This window comes from Sminthopsis crassicaudata, chromosome 4 (genome assembly GCF_048593235.1).
Source record: "Sminthopsis crassicaudata isolate SCR6 chromosome 4, ASM4859323v1, whole genome shotgun sequence".
NCBI lineage: Eukaryota > Metazoa > Chordata > Mammalia > Dasyuromorphia > Dasyuridae > Sminthopsis > Sminthopsis crassicaudata.
In genome coordinates this window covers 355873561-355894451 of record NC_133620.1, presented here as the reverse complement: position 1 = coordinate 355894451, position 20891 = coordinate 355873561, and the positions used below count along the sequence as shown (strand labels likewise).

At 33.0% G+C, this 20891-nt stretch overlaps 1 protein-coding gene across 4 annotated transcripts in view; it reads left to right on the top strand.

The window, feature by feature from the left end:
• SPAG9 (sperm associated antigen 9) overlaps positions 1-20891 on the top strand; it is a 130457-nt gene that overhangs the window by 55867 nt on the left and 53699 nt on the right. For 2 of the 4 annotated variants that reach the window (XM_074261789.1, XM_074261788.1), the window contains exons 4-5: positions 2768-2862; positions 15111-15264. In XM_074261789.1, the coding sequence (XP_074117890.1) occupies positions 2768-2862; positions 15111-15264 (249 nt within the window). Of the gene's footprint in view, positions 1-2767; positions 2863-3404; positions 3826-15110; positions 15265-20891 lie in introns of those variants that run through there. The other 2 variants (XM_074261792.1, XM_074261791.1) reach the window with 1 other exon arrangement.

Below are 20891 nucleotides of genomic sequence, written 5' to 3'. Positions count from 1 at the left end.
TAATCTACTCTAATTCTTCTTTGTTAACAAATTCATTCCTTCTCCACAGATCTGAGAGGTAAACTAGCCAGGAAGTGTTTAGTGTCTGAGGTCATATTTGAACTTAGGTCCTCTTGACTTAAGGGCTGGTGCTTTAACCGTTGCGCTACCTAGCTGCCCTTGTTATATCACTCTTTATAAATCAAGAACCCATTTGGATCTTATCTTGGTGTATGTAATGTTAGATGTGAGTCAGTGCTAGTTTCCAGTTTTCCCAGCAATTTTTGTCATATGTAAATTTTTATCCCAAAAGCTGGGGTCTTTGGGTTTGTGAAACACTAGATTACTGTAGTCATCGACATTTGTCCTGTGACTCTATCCCACTAATCAATGCTTTATTTCTTAGGCAGTAGCAATGATTTTGATGACTGCTGCTTTGTAATATGGTTTTAGGTCTTGTACAGGTAGGCTTCTTCATTTGCATTTTAAAAATTAATTCCCTTGAAATTCTTGGTCTTTAGTTCTTCCAGATGAACTTTTATTATTATTTTTTTCTATATCTGTAAAATAATTTCTTGGGAGTTTGATTGGTATGGCATTAAGTAGATTAATTTATTATATTCTCTTGGCCTATTCATGAACCCTTGATACTTTTCCAGTTGATTAGATCTGACTTTGGTGTGGAAAGTGTTTTGTAATTGTGTTCCTATAAAGGAACTTTTATTATTTTAGATATGAACAGCTGAGACCTTTGCTGTTATAATTATAAAGAAGAATGTTCTCTCTGCATTTAATATATATTTCTGGGATGCATTCTCAACATCTTGTTTGACTTTTTAGGTCCCTTTAATGCTCAGTTTAAGAGCTACCTCCTTCTAGAGACTTCACTGATTTTCTCAGGAATTCTAGAGTCAGTATTTACTTATCTGGGAACATATAACATAAACTCTTTTAAAGAAAAGGCTGTCTGTTTCATTTTTCTGTTTTCATATCAGTGCCCGCGCTGAAACTCTTAAACTAATGCTTAGAGATTGACTACTATATTTGTAGAAAATAAGTGTTAGTGATGAGAATTGAAAAATTTCCTGCCTTTTTTTTTAAAGTTAAAAAACATCCCATTTTACTATTTTAATCTATCTATGAAGCTTAGAAATGGCTGACTATTTATTGATTATTTGAGTTGAATTTGCTAAGCACTAATTTTATTTTTAAATAAATTTTAAAACTTGATGTTTTTCATATCCATTTAAGCTCTAAGTAATCATTTATCATATTAATTGATGTGTTGATTGTTGCATATAAGAGTATATTTTTGTGATGATGTGACATAGTAACCACAGTAGATTTAAATAGGAATAATTAGAATTTTTTAGTTAAAACTTTTACCCAAATCTAAACTCAAACATAAATTTTAATGCATTTCTTTATGGTCTTAGAAGAGTTTTTCTTAGAAGTTCTATTAGAAGAAAGTGACTAGATTGCTTAAAAGATTTGTTGGATAGTTTCCCAAAAAAAACCCTGGTGACTGCCATTTTATAGGCTAGAAGGGAATGTTTCACTTTAACACTTAAATGCTATAACTATTTTCTAATATTTTCAGTGTATTTTATTTCAGTGTATTCCTCCCCCCCCCCCCCCCTTAATATTGTATCTTTTTGTAAAAGGGTTTCTATATTTAGAAATAGCATGCTGGTTTCCTTGCTGTTTTTTGACATGTTAGTAAAATAAGGGCATAACTTTTCAGAAGAAAAATGTTATTTGATCACTAAACTGGTTTGATAAAGTAATTTGTATGCCTCTTAATTATAAGCAAATTTTCTACAGTATTTCTTCAATAAAGATTTGTTCTTTTTGATCATTTGAAACAATTTGTTATTCATGTTCTTTTTCTTCAGCTTTATAGTTTTCTTTTTCAGTCCCTTATAATAAATAACTGCTTATTTCCTATACAAACATCCTAACATGGACTTATGTTACTCTTTTTGTCTAACACTTTTTAGTATGATGTTTCTGAATTCTGTTTGTTTTTTAAAATGTCACTGAAATACATGTTGCATTATGGATGTTTGAAGATTATTTTTTAAAATAATATTAGTGTTTTAAGCTTTCAAACATTGAAATTCTAGATAAAACTTTTTAAATTTAGTACTTGATCTGAGAGAAGTTGAAGAGACAAGTATATTCAATAAAATAATCTGAAATTAGCATAAAAATAATGTAGATGAGAAATATGTTCCATTCCTGTTAATTAATTTTTCCATTTTAGAATTGGAAAAAACCTTCATTTTTTTTCACAGAACTAAGTTAAAACTGCATATTATAATTCTTTGTACATACTAAATTAAAAATGATTTTTACAATTCTGTACTTTTGGCTGTGTGGTAAAAAAAAAATCATATATATTTCACTTTTTTCGTTGATTTACTTAATGGGTTTCTAAAAAATGTTAGCTTATGTTTTTAACCAGTGACTTTTCTTTTCTCCTTCATTCTTATTTTCTTGAAATACTTACCTAGGAATAATTGTAGTAATATTAAGATGTAATAAGTTATGAAAAGTCTTTTGATATGTTACAGATGTTGGTTTCACTAAGTACCATTCCTAAACTTTCATATTTTTAATATCATTTTGTATGTTACTGAGAAGTCCTTATATATAAAAGCATAAATATGAAACTTGTATAGAAATGAGATATTCCTCTATAATAGTAAATACCTTTTAATTCTGAGTAATGTTCATTTTAATTCATGTTTTTTTCTTTTCTTTCTTTTTTTTTTTTTTTAAATAGATGATCCATAATTATATGGAACACTTAGAAAAAACAAAACTTCATCAGCTATCAGGGAGTGATCAACTAGAATCCACAACTCATTGTAGAATTAGGTAAGCTTTGTTATATATTTTGCCTTGAAAATGGGCAAAAAAATATTTATTTCTGTGTTGCTGTGTTCTTCAATCCTAGAACAACAGTCAGGCTGATTCAGAAAGTTCTGTTCTATGCTTGGAATGTTGTGGGAGAGAATAGAGGAGAAAAGAATGGAAGCAGCCTTGATTATTAAAAGGCTCAATCAGGAGATAAACTTTATCTGTTTTTTACCACCTCCCCCCCCTAAAAAAATCCAGAAAACCCCCAACAACACATAAAAAAACTTGATGAAAGATTTTAGTTGGGGGGGGGTAGTGGTTTTTAATTAACCTCAGAGTTTGTAAATAACTTTAAATTCTATCATCCCGTTTAGTCCATTTTTGTTGTTGTTGCCAAGGTACGGGTTTGAAAGGGTTATTAGCTGGATGCTTGTTTGATGTGGAATTGTGAATAAATTATGTAGATCAGCAGGCTTTGTGACCAATGAGGTTAGCCAGGACAATTCGTGAAGGGGGAAAAAACCAGTTAATAAGCAGGCTGTCTCCCGGGGCTGCTGCCCAGATGCGAAGAGCGGCAGCTCTATGGTTGTGAGGTGGGGAGAGTAGGGTGATGTCATTGATTGGGAGTCGCTGCCGCTGCTGCTGCCTCCGCTGCTACTGCCGCCACTGCTGCAGAGCCCAGTGGAGAGCTGCTGATGGCATTGTTTTTGTGGCCCTGGCTGCTGAATGACAAACTTGCACTACAAAGATACCTCCGTGGCCCCTGTTCTGTAGCCTCCTCGCTCCTCTCATCGGCGGGTCACCATGCCCGCACAGCGCCATGAGTCCTGGATGCATGCTGCTGTTTGTGTTTGGCTTCGTTGGCGGGGCGGTGGTCATTAATTCAGCTATCTTGGTGTCGCTCTCTGTTCTGCTTCTTGTGCACTTTTCTATTTCTACCGGTGTGCCAGCTCTGACGCAGAACCTGCCCAGGATACTCAGGTATTCTCCTCTCCCTGCTGCTCCTCTGCTACCCGCCAGCTGGGGCATCTTTCCTTTTCCCCCACCCCACCTCTCTACCTTTTCACCACTGGTCCCTAACCCTGGAGGCAGAAGCAGCGGCAGTGGCTGTAGCTGTAGCAGCAGGACTCGTTTTCCCCACCTCCCCACCCCCTCCTGCCGCCTGCTCTTTGCTGTATTCCTTAGCTTGCAGAATGAAACAATGGGAGATAGCCCGAAGCGAAGATAGGCACTTGTTAAAGTGATTTTTGGAGCTGGGACCTGGGGAGAGAAAGCTTTGTGTGGGCTACCTGAGGGCAGAAGAAATAATGTTCACTTTGGGTTTAAACGTGAGTACAAGGACAGCATGGTCTTGAAAAGTGGCTTATGGTAAAGTGAATGAATAAGAACATTGTGGAGCCTTGCAGCCCAAGTTTATCCTGTCTCATGAAGCACTTACACATTTCTAAGCTTTTAGATCCTAGATTTTGACATTAATTGCCCAAGAAAGGGAGTATATTTTGTACGGCTTGATGGGAATTCTTCTATCATTGTGTTCATTATTTCACGCTAGAATTCATAGAAACCTTCAAATCAATTCTTTTCCTCATTTAAAGAGTTTTTAAACCAAAAGGGATTTGAAATATTTATTTTTGATAGTGAGCTCAGTTTTTCATTATTTAGGCATCAAAGCTGTGAAAGCTTTATAAACCCTATTCACTATTGTTTTATCAGATGTTATCCTTTCTTCTTTTCTTTGTAGAGACTTGGGTGGCAAATGTCCATGCTTGTTGGGGGGTGGCGCGGGAACTGCATTTGTTAATCTCTTTACTTTGGCTGCTATTCTTTTAGTATATAGAGCAAGAACCGCTGTTTACCTTTTAGTTATTTGAAAAGAAAAGGTCCAGTAAAGTTTAAAAAAAATCAATCCCCCCTTCCTAGTACAGAGGTAGAAATCACTGTTTATCTTTTAGCTAAAGTTTTAAAAAAAAATTTAACTCCCCTTTCCTTGTTTTGTCCTGGACAGCTTTAATTAATTACAAAAGATTAAAGTTTATGTAATGTTTCTGAACATTGAATATAACGCTTTGAAAAAAAAAACCCCAAAAAACAATCAGAAGTGCCAGTTCAGTTAAGGGCACTTGTGATTACATATTCACAGTCCAAATTATTCAGTAACTACTCTAAAACTAAGAAGAATTATGTTAAAAGATGCTGGTAGTGATGTTTAGTTCTTTGTTTCAAATTGATATTAAGATTTTTTTAGAATACTGTTTATGAAACTAAATACTCTTAACCCATGAATAGAAATACTTGTTTTGTATTCTCCATATTTTAACACTATCACCATCCACAGCCTCCCTATCTATCTACATAAATTCTTAGAAAACATCAATTAGAATGTCTACTTTTTAAAACAATTTAAACTCAATTTCTTCATTTATAAAATGTCCTTATTTCCCAAATGATTATTATAGTGGACAAATGAAATAAAATGAGTGTGAAAATATTTGGAAAACTAAAATGTTAGTTTAATATTTATTGCAGAGATAGATTATCATTCTAATTGTTTCTTTATATATTTGATTTTAAAATAAAAAATTTTGAAACTAATTGCATTACTTATGGTATAAACTTTAACTCCAAAGAATTCCCATAATTTTCATATCATGAAGGTAATTAAGTTGAAATTTGTTTTTAAAAAAAATTTTACTTAAAATTGAATGGATTTTTCATAAAGAAGCAGATTATTTATCTAATTTTAATTATCAATTGTTTTATATATACTTAAACAACTATAAGAAATTGGTTAGTGGTTTCTCTAAATCCCTTTTGTATTTAAATAATCACAAGACATGTACAATGAATAAAAAAGTACTGAAGTTTTATTAGTTCTGATCTACTAAATGCTGTTATTAAACTTGCTGCATTATCCTGGGAATGTTGATGGGAGAAATGATTTTGCTTTAAATGATTAGGCTTCAATTTAAGATGAAATTTCCTAAATGGCTTTATATAGTGTGTGGAAACTATTATGTCTTTAAAAATTGGTATTTCAGGAAGGTATTTTATTTCAATTTGAAACTTTAAAGCAGTTTTTCCCTTTTTTAAAAGTTTAAAAAAACTTTAAAGCAGTTTTTTACACCAGGCTATATTGTATGTTATTTTTTATTTCTTTAAATTCTACTAAGGAAGCCATTTTATTTCAAGGGAACAAATATGCACTGTCTTTGGGCTTTGAGTTTTTATACCAAAGTATAGGATTATATAAAGAGAAGGTGATTATTTAGTGATATTGTTCCAATTAGGTTGTATTAATAGAATGTGAATCATAATTCCCTTTTGGGGAGGGGGTGGTCTGATATTATCACCAAGTTTCTGCCAGAGTATAATCTTTGCAGTATAGTAACAGTGAAAAGGCTGCACAGTATATAACTTTAAAAAAAATTCCCCGCCTATAAAATCAAACTACTTTAGTGTCCCAATTTTTAACTACATCTCCTCCAATGATGATCATGTTTCCTTTGTCCTACTAGCCAAACTAATAGTTATGAGGTAGAATAGTATTTCAGAATTGTTTTAATTTGTGTTTCTCTAATCAGTAATTATTTAGCGCACACACACACACACACACACACACACACACACACACACATATATATATATAAGAGAGATATACATATATATTATATATTTATTGTATATATATATATATATATATATATATATATATATATATATATACATATATATTATACATATATAAGAGAGAGAGAGAGATTTCTTTGAGGGTTTTTTTTCTTTCTGAAAACTACATATCTTTTGACCATTTATCAGTTGGGGAATGACTGTTTAAATTGTGGCTGTTTACAACATTTTGCTCTTGACATGGGAGCTCTGGGATTTGATTATAACATTCCTGGAGTTTTTATCTTGAGAGCTCTTTTAGGGGGTAATGAGGAGAAACTGAGGCTCTAAGCCGAGATGGATCAGCTCCATTTCTGGTTGTCTAATTACCTCTCTCTCCTTCCCCAAAGTAACCAAGTCCAGGTCCGGATAGCGAATGAATTCGCTGCTCAAACAAGGTCTTTATTGATAGTAAAGGGATAGACAGGCATTTGGCCTCTAGAAAGACCAAACTGCCTGGCAAGGGGACGCCAGTTGGCGGCCATAAGGTAAGGATACCGAGTGCAAGGAATACATTTTTAGAAATTCTTTTTATACATAATCAGGGTCAAAAAACAAAGTTTGTATTGAGATGTTATCCAAGAGGTTCCGGAGATATTTGTAAATAAGACAGAAATTTCATTTGTATCTCAAGTTATCTCCTTTAACCTCTTCTAAGACAGGAATTTCCTGTATCTTGGGCTATCTCTTTTTGACCTTATCAGGTGGTGGATTCCTTCCATTTCTATTTTTAGCTTTTTTTTTTTTTTTTTTTTTTTTTTTTTTTTTTTTAGTAAGTTACTAAAGCATTTTTCCTTGATTTAAAAAAAAATCCTCTTTTTGAAAGAGGGTAATGTCAAGGCCCCCCCCTTTTTATTTGTGGGGTGGCGAATCATGATTTCCAGATAGTCCAATAATTCTTATATTATCTCTCCTGTGTCTATTTTCCATGTCAGTTTTTTCTAAAGAGGTTTGAGTCATGAACTTCCATTTGACTGGTTCTAATTTTTAAGGAATTTCTTCTTCTTCTTTTTTTTTTTTTTTTTTTTTTTTTTTTTTTTGGATGCTAATTTTTAAGGAGTTCTTTCTCTTCAGGAGACTTTTGCCTCTTACCATTTGGCCTATTCTGTTTTTTTAAGACCTGTTTTGACACTGATGTGTTCAGAGGTAGTAATGAGTGTCTTTTATAAGTTTCAGTTTCTCTCAGATGGTATTATCTAATGTTGTCACTGTTTTCCTGACTTGTGCTCTACTTTGTAAGTCACCACAAGTGTTCTTTTCCATGTTGGAACTGTGACCATAGTCTGTGTACTCCTGTGGCTGCCTCCGCTCTAGTGTCCTGGTGTTGCTTTTCACTCTGGGACTGCAGTGCAGAACTGAACACTGGAATAGCATCACAGTCCAACACCCAGTGCCAGCAAAGGGTTCCTCATAATTTCCTTTTGACCATTTATTTGTCTAATTCTCTTACTAGCTTTGTACTAGAGCTTTGAAAGATGCTGCTGCCAATTCAGTTGCCCTCGAAGACCTGTTGGCTTGATGTGATACGGCCTGTGCTGAAGAGGCTTGCATTGGATTGTTGTACTCTCACCCCAGTGAGACAAAAGATGTCTTGGGCTAGAAAAAGATTTTCCTTTTATTCCATCATTTGTTATGCCATCCTAGTTTTTATTTTAAACATTTTGCTCTAGTTTTATATTTAAGTTTAGGGAAATGAAGGGACCACAGCATCTGAGAGGTGGGAAGAAAGGACACAGAGGACAGCTTGTACCCATCAGTCAGTCAAATAACAATAATTTTTTGACATGCACTTAATAATACTCAGTGCTAGAAATATAAAGGCAAAAAATCTCCACTCTCGAGGAAATTACATTCTATCTTGGGAGACAACATATGCATATATCTACGTTATAATCTTATGTTGTTGTCTCTGTTTTTCTGACCTGTGCTCTATCCTAATTTTGGTTTTATAGGGAACTTTTAGGTATGAATTAAAAACAAATATAAGAGAATTAAGTTTAATGAAGTTAAGGATAAATGGAAGACAGACATTGGGAGAATCAGAAAAATGTCGCAAAGAAAGTTGTATTTAGTTGTACTTAAAAGTAATTCTATGATAAGGAGGCAATGAATTCTAGGCTTAGGGGATGTATGGCCAGTATAGACTCGAGGTGAGGAACATGAAGTCCATTGTGTGAAGTATGGAGAAAAGGTTAGATTTAATGAACTATAGAGTGAAAGAATAATATCTAGAAAGATAAGTTCTGAAGAGGTTGTAAAGGGTTCCAAAAGAATGAAAGGGAATTATTGGAATTTACTCAAGTAGAGGGAATTACTATGATTGGTTCTTCAGTTAGGGTGTTCGCTTTGGCAACTGTGTGCAAGATGAAGTGGGAGATACTGGTGTAAGAATTGTGGGAGAAGCCATTGCATTAAATCCTATCAAGAGATAGGGGATCAGATGGAAAAGGTATGTTCAGAAATAGAAATAGCAAGATCTGGCGATTGATTGGAAATAGAGAGTAAAGGAGAGTAAGGATTCTTTTAAAAAAAAAAAAAAATCCAGGGTTACAAATCTGGGAGACAGGAAGAATGATTGTACTCTTGACAGAAATGCAGAAAGTTCAGTTTGGAGGCTTTCAAAGAACAAGATAATGAGACAATATCAGGTAGCATAATCTTTCCCACAGCATGTGTATTGTTCATACAGTTTTTCCTTAGACACCTTTTAGTGAAGGGCAACTTACTGACTTCCAAGGTTATTCCACTTTTATATAGCTTTAATAACTTAGGAAGATTTTCCTTAATCTGCCTTTGCTTAACTTCTATACATTGCTCTTAATTCTGTTCTTTGGTGAGACGCAGAACAGATCTAATCCATTTACAAACCTTCTTCACTATCCTTGAAGACATAACTTTTCCAAGCTAAGCATTCCAATTTCTTTAATTAATGATAGATGTGATTGCTACAAGCTTCTCTTGTATATCTGTTCTGTCCACCTTGGCAGTAACTTTCAAATAGGTTGATAGATAAAATCAACAGACCCCCAACTAATCTGACTAGACTTCTTAGGAGTGGTGAAATTCAAGTAAGAATTAAAATGAGAGTCCCAAGTAAGAAATACTCTACATCTTCAAATGAGAAGATTCAAGGAAGAATCTCTTTCACTTGTTCCCAGAGAATTGATCACCCAGTCTTTGCTTTAGTATCTACAATGAAAGGGAAATTAATTACTATTTCTATTGCTTCATTAATTTTTTCAAGTGCTGGGTAGGGACTTTAGTAGTTGAATATCTAGCTGAAATCCCCTGTTTTTATTTTTTAAATTTAATTTTATTTTGAGCTTCAAATTCTCTTCCTTTTACCTCTCTTTTTCCCTTCTCCAAACTGACAAGAGTCCATCACCTCTTATCTAGAGGTGGATAGCATGATTCACTGAGTCCTCTGAAATTGTGACTGGTCATTGTGTTGCTCAGCATACTTAAATTTTTAAAAATTTTGTCTTTTTAGCAGCATTGTATAAGCTGCTTACCTGATTCTGCGAAGTTCACTTTGCATTATTCATACAAGTTTTTTTCTGAAACTGTCTCTTTTTTTTTTTAAAGTAGCATAGTAATATTCGGTCACATTCATGTACCATAACTTGTTCCCCAGTTGATGGGTAGCACCTCAGTTTTTGTTTTAATGGGCAACACTGTAAAAAAGCTGAAGTAGATATATTTTTTATGCTTATATATCTTCCTTTTTATTTAATCTTTTTGGAGTATAGCCCTAGTACTAATATCACTGGGTCAAAGGGTATGCACAATTTTAATAACTTTTAGTATAATTTCAAGTTGCTTTGTAGAATAGCTGGGCCAGTTCACAGCTCCACCAGTAATTTATTAATGTGTCTCTTTTCCCACAGCTCCTCCAGTATTTGTCATTCTCCTCTTTCCTCTCTTTTAAATCAAGATTGTCAATCTAACAGGTTTGGAATGATACCTAATAGTTGTTTTGCTTTGCATTTTTCTAATTAATTAGTAATTTAGAATACCTTATACATATACATATAAATGTGGTTATTGTTAGCTTGAATTTCTTCATCTGAAAAGACTATATTTGTTATATTGTATCTGACTATATTTGTTGAGTACTTATTAATTGGAGAATGGCTATTTTCCCCTATGTGTCTAATCACTGAGATCTTTATCAGAAATTTGCAACAAAGTTAAAAAAATTAACCCATGTTACATTGTTGACATGGTCAACATGCCTTTGTAATATTTGTAATAGATTATGGTTTTGCTGCCTTTTTCAAATTTGGAGAGGACAGGAGAGGTGAAAAAAATTTGGAACTGAAAATAAATTATTCCTATTTTTTCCTTCTAATTATTGAATTAATCACTTTTAAGTTTTATGTGATCAAAGGTTCATGTTTTGCATATAAACTTTCATTTCCATAGATCTGACTGATAATTTCTCCCATACTCTAATTAATTTGGGTATGATGTTATTATGTCTAAATCACATATACATTTGGAGTTTGTTGCACTCAATCCTGTGTGTGTACATACATGTGTGTTTCTGCCAGATTGCCTTTCAGTTTTCCTAAGTTATTGAATAGTGAGTTCTTGTCCTGTCCTGAGATCTTTGATTTTTTTTTTTTTTATCAACACTAGATTATTGTGCATGTTTTGGTCTGTATATTGTATATGTACAATATACACTGATTAATTTCATTATTACATTTTAACATTTGGTATTGCTATGCTTGCCTTCTTTCCCCCTCTACCCCAATTAATTCCCTTGAGATGATGGACTTTTTGTTCCTCCAGATAAACTTTAAAGCACAATAAAATAACTCTTTGGGAGTTTAATTTGTGTGACACTGAATACATCAATTAGAGGGTATTGTTATTTTTATTATAATAGTTCAGCTTAGCAATGAAAAATAAATATTTCTCCAATTATTTAGTTGTCTTTATTTGTATAAAATGTTCTGTAATTGAGTTCATATAATTCCTTTGTGTTTGTGTCAGCAGTTAGATTCCCAAGTATTTTATATTATTTGTATATATTTTAGATGGAATCTCTGGGTAAAAAGATGGAAATATTTATGACTTGTAAAGATGTATTTTATACCTTGCAACTTTCCTGATTGTATTGATTGTTTTCACTTAGTTTTTAGTTCACCCAGTCCTTCTCAAGGTAGCTAATTCATGTAAGTTCTTGAAAAGCTTTTGTTCAGAAAATTTACTCAATATCATGTCTGTTTCTGTCTTCTGGGATAAAAACAAAACAAGCCTAACTCCCATCCATTTGAGAGCCCTCTAATATTTAAAGGTAGCTGGTATGCTTTTTTTTTCTCTTCCCTGAGGTAAATATTCCCTATTTAGTCTCTCTGAGTCCTCTTATTGCCATCCTGTTCATTTTTCTCTAGAGAGGTCATAATTTGTCAATGTCTTGTAAAAATCTGATATCCAGAACTGAATAAAATACTTTGACAAGGGTACAGAGTACAGTGGGATTACCACCTTATTCTGATTGCTTTGCCTATCGATATAGCCTATTTTTTGCTTGCCGTTGCACTTTAAAAAAAATTCATAATATATCTTTGACTTCTTTTTGCTCTTTCAATTCACTAATTATCCCCTATTTTTTTAAACTCAAGCTATTGTTTAATCATGCTTTCCCCATTCACTGTGAATTTAATTCTTTGAGCTGAAATACATAGTTTGGGATTTATCCCTATAAAATTTTATCTTATTAATGATTCAACCTTCTAACACATCTCTAGATTTTTTTTAAAGCTCAGATGTCATTAAATGTGTTAGTTATTCCATCTTCTTGTCAACTGAAAATTTGATAAGCATGGCATCTATTCCTATATTGAAATCACTGATAAATGTTAAACAGCATATCCCTTGGGTCCTATCTATACTTGAAACTTTCCTCCAAATTGTTCTAAACCATTAATGTCCTGTTATTCAAGAATTTCTGAATCATAATTTTTTAAAAAAACATGTAAAAATTAGTTATCTTTTGTCTATAAGAATAACGTGAGAGACTTTGACAAATGCTTTACTGAAATTTAAATTCTATATTAGGAGGACCTGATTTATCAGTCTAGTTACCATTTAGTTTACTAATTCATCTATTTAATGTATCATTTACTAAATCATCTATTAATCATCTATTTCTATAACACATCTTTATGCTTAACTTTAAGTATTTTGGACTGTAGTATAGAAAATCATTGATCCACTGATGTTTTGTTATTCTAGGATTATAGTGTTTCACTTAATTTATGTTGTCTTGCTGCATTTACCTTGTTGTGACCTAACCACTTAGGGTTACAAGTATAGTTGGTGTCCATGATACCTAATAAATCTAACCAGCAAGAATGATAACAATAACATTACATCATTTGTATAGTTCTACTTTAAGAGACGATTTTATATACGTTTTATCAACTTTGGGTTTCCCTCCCCTTCAAAAAACAAAACAAGGAGATGTTAAGGTATGAACTGACAAGGTCAGCAATCTCTGACATTCAAAGGAGTATAAATATCTCTTGCACTCTAAGAACTAGATAGTCTGATGTCCTCTTCAGTCCCTCTGTTATTTTGTACTCAGATAAAAGGTTGCAGTATTTTAGTATATAATGTGGTCTTTTTGCCTCATTGATTTGGTCTTTGTAGCAAAGTAGTAATGTGAGAGGCAGGGCCCCACTCCAAGACCTCAAACAAAAAACAGGTGGGGCATGATGTCAGGCAACTTTACATCCATAGAGTCTTTTGAAGTTCAGGTCTCTGATATGACCTACCAATCAGCAAAGAAGCAATCACACAGGAGAAAGGGATTGACAATTGGGGAGAATACAGGTTTTTTAACCCCACAGAAGGGCAGTGTCTAGTAAGCAGGTCCAATGTAATTGCCATGAGATGGCCCATTACAATGATGTATATATGTATGTAGATTTTTTTTTAATCCTGTATTATACATAGGACACTGAGGCACAGAGACTTTTAAGTGACTTGGCTCAAGGTCATACAACTAGTGCTCACATCTTCTGACTGTTATTTGGTAAAGTCTAGGTAATATAATTGTGTAATTACTGATTTGTTGTTTGGAACTTTTTAGTTAATCATATTGGAGTCTCATAAATAGAAACTTAAATGAGCATAATTATACTAGTTGTGTGTTACCTTTCTAATTTCATTTGTTTTGTTTTTTGTAAGAAGGAAAGGAGGAAATACTGAAAATAATTTTTTTTTCAAGTAGGGAAATGAATAGATAGCTTGAAGGAGATCTATTAATTTTCTGACACTAAATCTCATCCACATATAGATGAATACTTTGGACTACTAGTTGTCAGTTTATTAATCCTTTCTGATTATTCTTATGAGAGAGAATGTGTGATTTCATGATACTGGTAGCTTCCACTTTCTTTGGTTATATACAGGGTCCCACAAATAAAAGTATGTGTTTCATTATTGGATTTCCATTGTTAATAAAATCATACCTATAGTTCTTCTTTTGAGACTTTCAGCAAATTGATAAAAGTTTGAATTAACTTTTTTAAACCTTTTCAATTTTTAGGCTTTTTGGATAAATTAGATCCTAGTTTTTAATACTTAATAATTCTGTTATTTCTTGGATGAGAAACAAGAGCTTTTTCTTTAGATTTCAATAGTTATGGCCCATATAGTATCTAATTTGATCTAGAACATTGAGATTCTGCAATTTTGTTCTGATTGCAACCACATTTTAGTCTTTGTTCCATTTAAAACATGCCATTTCCACATAGAAATTGTGTAAATTTACTTAACTTAAAGCAGTTGTCTTGTATAATTGATATACTTAGTTTATATGACATAACCATAGACCTCAGTTGGGAGGTTCTTTATCACACTCTTCATAGGAAAAAGAGAGGATTTAGTTCTATTTTCATTTTTATTTTGAATGAAAGGGAGAAATTATGTTACACTATTGCTTATGATTTTTAATATTCTCTTGTAAATTGGTAATCATATTACTAGAGCCTTAGATATAACTGGGGTTCATGGGAAGCCATATGTACTACTTGATTTAATAGTTTCCATCTACCTGCAATATTTCTCATGATTCTTTTTCATTTTCCAGCATTGGCTTCCACAAAGCCCTTATTAATGTATTATCTGGCTACATTAGACCATTGCCACCTATTAATATGATGGTGAGGAATTGTTTACTTGACTAGGTGGAGGAAATGAAACATAGAGTCATGTTCCACATTTGAAGTTTTTCAATGTTAAAAGGGTGATAGCATTGAGTGTCAAGGTGAGTAGTTAGGATTAGTAGTAGAGTTAGCTAAATTTCACAAAGAACCCATAAGAGATTTAAAAATTTTAATATCCTCATTATAAAAAGATCAAACTATAGAACTGTTTCTTCAATAAAACCAAAAGCAGTTGAGAAAAGACTTTTAAAAATATATTACTGTCCCTAGTCATCTTTCCTGAGGCTCATTCACAAGATGGAAAACTTGGATTTATTCTTCAGTAGTCTTAGAGGTTCTTATTCCTCATAGATAATGATGTTTAATTGAAGATCATTAGATCTATTTATAAAAACCTCTAACTTTTTTCCCAAACAGAAAAGAACAACGCCCTATATCATTAGGAATTTTCCCACTGCCTTCAGGAGATGGACTTCTTACTCCTGATACTCAGAAAGGAGTTGATACACCAGGGTCAGAACATTGGAAATTCCAGGAATTAAGCCAACCTCGTTCTCATACCAGCCTTAAGGTAAGATTTATTTTGTTTAAATCTCTCTGCCTAGCACTTACCTCTACCTGTTTACTTGTATATTTTAAGAATTAGAGTGTTTCACAAAGTAAGCACTTAATAAATGCTCATTGATTGATTGTTTTATCTGGGTTCATATAATCATTAGGTTATAAGTTTAAAAATTGGAGGGGGGGCACTAGGTGGTGCAGTGGATAGAGTACTAGCTCTGAAGTCAGGAGGACCTGAGTTCAAATATGTCCTCAGACACTTAACACTTCCTAGCTGTGTGACCTTGGGCAAGTAACTTAATTCCGATTGCCTCAACAACAATAAAAAATTGTGAAAGGAAACAACTTCACAAAAAACAAATTTAACATTAAATGCCCTCTAACTTAAGATGTACTTCTGATTTTTATTTGTGTAAACATATATACATGCATACATATACATACACATTTAATAATATACATACACATGTATACATACTCTTTACTTATATGGTGTCCTGTGTAGGAGTGGGAACACCTCTATATTAAGATCCATTGCTTCGTCAGTGTATGACAAAGGTTTTTAATTTGGATTCTGTGGACTTGAATAGGTATAGATTAAAGATAACTATTTCAGTAGAACTTTTTCCTTTATAATTGTGTGTTTTATATATCTAAAATTGTTATTCTGAGAAGAAGTTGATAGTCTATGTTAGATTGCCAAAAGGGTTGAGCTAAAACAAAACAAAACACAAAAAAAGCTAAGAACTTCTGGCATCAGGCTTTTTCAGAGGAAATTCACTCAACATAAATTTGCCCCTGCTCTGCCTTTATAGTTTATAGCCTTAGATAGCTTTCTATAGTGCTGATGTGTTAAGAGTTCCATAACTAATGAGTGGCATATGTAGGGCTTGAATCCAGAGCTTTTAAATTCTGGAATATTCCATGTTTTCAATATGAGTTTAAATAGTTGAAGTTTGATTTGAGATTTCACATGTTTTCTATTTAAAATTAATTTAAAATGAATTTTATTGTGTTATAATATTCTGCTATACCAAATGTATTGAAAAGATCAAAGTATAATAAACATTAACATGTATTAGTAATAATTTTGCTCACCTTCTTAGAATTAAGGAGTGCTTTTGGAGGATGATTTGGATTTTCAGGTTTTTAATGAAACAGTCAAGGAATTAATGCCTCTTTATCAGATTTTCTTGTAGAAACTTTCAGAATCATTGGCTAAGTTCGTGTTACTATGTGCTTTTTTCTTGATCATGATGATGTGGTATGATTCTACCTGAAATCTTTTTTGAAAGTAAAGGCTGACAGTCTTTCTCTCTTTTCTGCCTCCCTTAGCTCCTTAGTTTGTTCAGAGCCAGATGTACAGTTGCTCATTATTAGGTCAAAGAAAGACCAACAGGAAACAAGGCACACTGTTAAGTCATTTTTTCTTATCCTGCCCTGCTTGCTCTCAATCCATTGTGATTTTGTTTGAGAGTTTTGCTGAAAAAAGTTCGGGTTTATTGACCATGTCTTCTTTTGTCTCTGCTCTGTAATCCTTTGAAAAAGGCAGAAACAGAAGTCCTGACCTACTTTTCCATCTTTTGAGTTGCAACTCCACTCTATAAAATGAATAGATTTTTACAAATACAGCAAACATATCTTCTGTAATTATTTTATGCTATGATATTAAATATATTTAGTTGTGGCAAAAAAAAGGTCACAGTATGTATTAAAAGAAATTTCTTTCTGGCACTTTATACTTTATTGTCATACATTCAGAGAATATTAAATTTCACCAGAAAAATAAAAGCATGTCAGTAGCACACTTTTAAGGGATCATCAGATTATCTCTCTATCCCTTAATTTATATTTTATATTATCATATCAAAGTCAACTTATTGCCATACTCTCTTCTAGGTATATGCCTTCTAACTACCCTAATCAGAATCTCTCTTATGGTCAAGACAGTATCCTGCTTGCTCACCAGTTTGTTTGCAGGCCTCATCTATCTCAGAGTAGGTTGATATATCTGCACTGCCCAGGGAATGACTGTGAAAACTGAGATGGAAAGAAGTCTTCTCATACTGTAAAATGAGCAAAGCACAAAAAGGGAGGGAGTATAAGAGATTTCTGACTTTGTAAATAGTTCCTAATCCTTGCAGATATGTATCATTTTACTTTTTTTAAGTTGTTTTTGTTGGCACACTTCTGAATAGTTCTACTTTGCTAGTGAGACAAACATCTCTTTGAAGGTCTTCTTGGTCATTCAAAATAAACATTACTGAGCTGTTTGACCTTTGGGAGATGTCACTTAATTCTTCTGGGACTCAATTTCTTTAGGTGTAAAATGAGGGGTTGATTTAGAATCTTAAGGTTCATTTCAACTGTAATCTGTACAAAATCGCTCAAGTGGCAACCTGTTTTATATGAATGTGTTCTACTTTATGAAATGTCAGTTATTTTTCAGTGTAGTTTTGTTAGCCTGGTTTCTTTTTTTTTTCTTTTTTCTTTTTTTTTTATAATTATACATTTTTTTGACAGTATATATCCATGAGTAATTTTTTTATAACATTATCCCTTGTATTCATTTTTCCAGATTTTCCCCTCCCTCCACTCCGTCCCCTAGATGACAGGCAATCTCATACATTTTACATGTGTTACAGTATAACCTAGATATTATATATGTGTTAGCCTGGTTTCTATGAAGTGGTTGAGATTTAAAATTCTCTGAAAGAAAAAAACAAAGCAAAACAATGGGATGCAGCGGAACTGAGAGCTAAAGAAAACTGAGCTCTGACAATTCAGGTGACTTGTCAATTAACACAGAGTTTTTTATATCTCTGACTTTATTATAAAGAAATTTGTAATTTAGCAGTAGAGTTCTATTCAGATGGTGTTATAATAATACATATTACTATATCTTTAAGTAATTAGTAAATGACAAAAATGTGTAAGTTCTCTCTAAGAATATATTTTATATCTTTACATAAACTAAGAAAAAGATGCCAGTCTTTGATGAGAAATACCTTTTTGTCAGGGCTTGGTTATTCTGTATTCTCTCTCCTCTTCGAGTTTTCATGATACTGCCCTTGTCTTCTCCTCCTTCCTATCAGAACACTCCTCATTCTTGGTGGTCAGATCTTCCTCTGCAGCTTAGCCACTAATTAGGGGTTATCGATGAAGTTTCTGTCCTTAGCTTTGTCATTGTCTTCTATATTTCTCTTGATGATGTCATCAGTCTCCCTGGCTTCAGTTAGTATCTCTAGCTTGATGATTCCTCTCCCTTTTTTTCTCTTCCCTCTCTCCCCCTCCAATTTTTGGAACTCTGTTTCTATATAAGCATATCAGCTGAAAATATCAACTAAAATACAACTCAACTTTTTCTCAAAACATCTTTATTAATGTGTAGTCATGCATTTTTGTAATCTTGATATCATCCTCAGATCCAATTTTTTACTCTTACTCATTTCCTAAGTGACCAAATCTTGTGGCACCTCTCACATATCTCCTCCACTTTATAATCAAACAACCACTACCCTAGTTAAGATTCTGTTCTTTCTTTGTCTGAGATGTTAAAAATAGCCACCTAAATCCACATATTCAAAAATATTTGTAGCAGTCCTTTTTTTGTGGTGGAAAGAATTGAATACTGAGTAGATGTAATGTGCTGTTCATTCTCTGGGAGATCTGCTTTCTCAACTGCCGCCAACTATGACCTAGAGTAGAGACTTTTTTTCCTCCAGAGAGCCGCCCCAGGTCTGGCCCAGACAAGACTCTCCCCTTGCTCAGTGGTGTCTTATCCTCCCAGAGAATGGGCGTGGAATAACTCAGGAGCTTCTGGGAAAAAATACTTCAACCAATGAACTTGCTCCTCCTAAACATGTAAGAATGTCAGAATGTCAGAATGGCTGAATTAAGCGATGGTATATGAAAGTAATGGAATACTATTGTTCTGTAGGAAGTGATAAACAAGATGAGTTAAGCAAGCAGAATCAGGAAAGTGTGCACAGAAACAGCAAGATTGATGATCAACTATAATAAACTTAGCTCTTCTCAGCGATTAAGTGATCCATAAACTTGTCATGGAAAATGTCATCTGTATCCAGGATAAAAATTATGGAGTTTGAATGTAGAGTGAAGCACACTGTTTTCATTTTTTTCCCTCCCTTTCTAGTCGAGTTTCCCTTTTTTGACTTTTCTCTCATACAAAAAATGAATGTATGGATAACTTGAAAATATGAAATATATAAACCTGAGATAAAAATAGCCACCTAAAATTGTTGTTTCTTCCTTAAGTCTTTGCCTCTCTCTTCAGTGAATCCTTTACTTGTCTGCCAGAATGATTTTTCTGAAATAACCTGTCTGACAACATCACACTTCTATTCAGTGGCCCTCTGTTATCTCTAGGATTAAATACAAAATTCTCTGTTAACATTTAATAATCTAGTCCCTTTTCACTTTTTAGAATTTCTTACACACTTTTCTGTCATACATTCTGCAGTTTAACCATACTGACTTATTTGTTATTCCTCATATAAGATGTTCGCCTCTTTTTTCTGTTAATGGGTTTGGTCTACAACCCAAACTTAAGAGATCTAAAACGAAATCAACTCATTTTCCTCACTGATATACATATTCCTGCACTAATAGCCTCCTCCAAAGGCTACTATTTCTGTTTACTGTGCCACTATACTTTGTATCACTCAGTTTCATAACCTCAGAGTTAAACTTCCCTTTCCCTCATCCATCATATATATTATGAATCAGGTCCTATTTCTTAGACCTTCTTAGACTTGCTAAAGATATGTCGGTTTGTTGTGGGAATTAGGGCTCTCAAAAGTATCCTCAATGTAACTGTTGCTATTTTCTGCTGAAAGTAAAGACATTATCCTGAGTGCCTCATGTGCCAAAGAACAGATTAAACTTCTCCAGTATTCTCCCTCATTTCCTCTAAGCTCTTATAAAATTTTATCTATGGGTACCTTTGTCTTTGACTTGGATTGCCTTTTGATTTGGAACAAACAACATTTAACATTTGATCTTAAGCTGTTCTCCAATTTCTCACTGTAATTTTCCCCCATCTGTTTAGTGGGTATGTTTTTAAAGTACATATTCTGACATTTTTAAAAATTCCTTTTTGTTATTAAAACAATTTATAATATTCTTTTTAAAAATTATTTTTTATTTCATTAAATATTTCTCAATTAAATGTTAAAAAAGTTTACCATTCAGTTTTTAAACTTTTTGAGTTTCAGATTCTTTCCATACTCGCATCATTGAGAAGGTAAACAATCTGATATAGGTTATACTTGTCCCCTTTTTGAGAAGGCAAGCAATTTGATATTGAAATGTGAAGTCATGTAAAACATTTCCGAGTTAATGAAAGAAAACAAAATAAATAAAAAACAACAAAAAAACAAAGTTTAAAAACAAACGTATACTTAACTCTGCATTCAGAGTTTGTCAGTTCCTTTTTTTAGATATGGATAGCGTCTTTTATCATGGGTTTTATGGAATTGTCTTGGATTATTCTCTTAATTAGAACAGTTAATTCTTTTACAGGTGATCATTCTTACAATATTGCTGTTGTTGTGCACAGCGTTCTCCTGGTTCTTACTTCATTTTACATGATTTTATATAAGTCTTCCCAGGTTT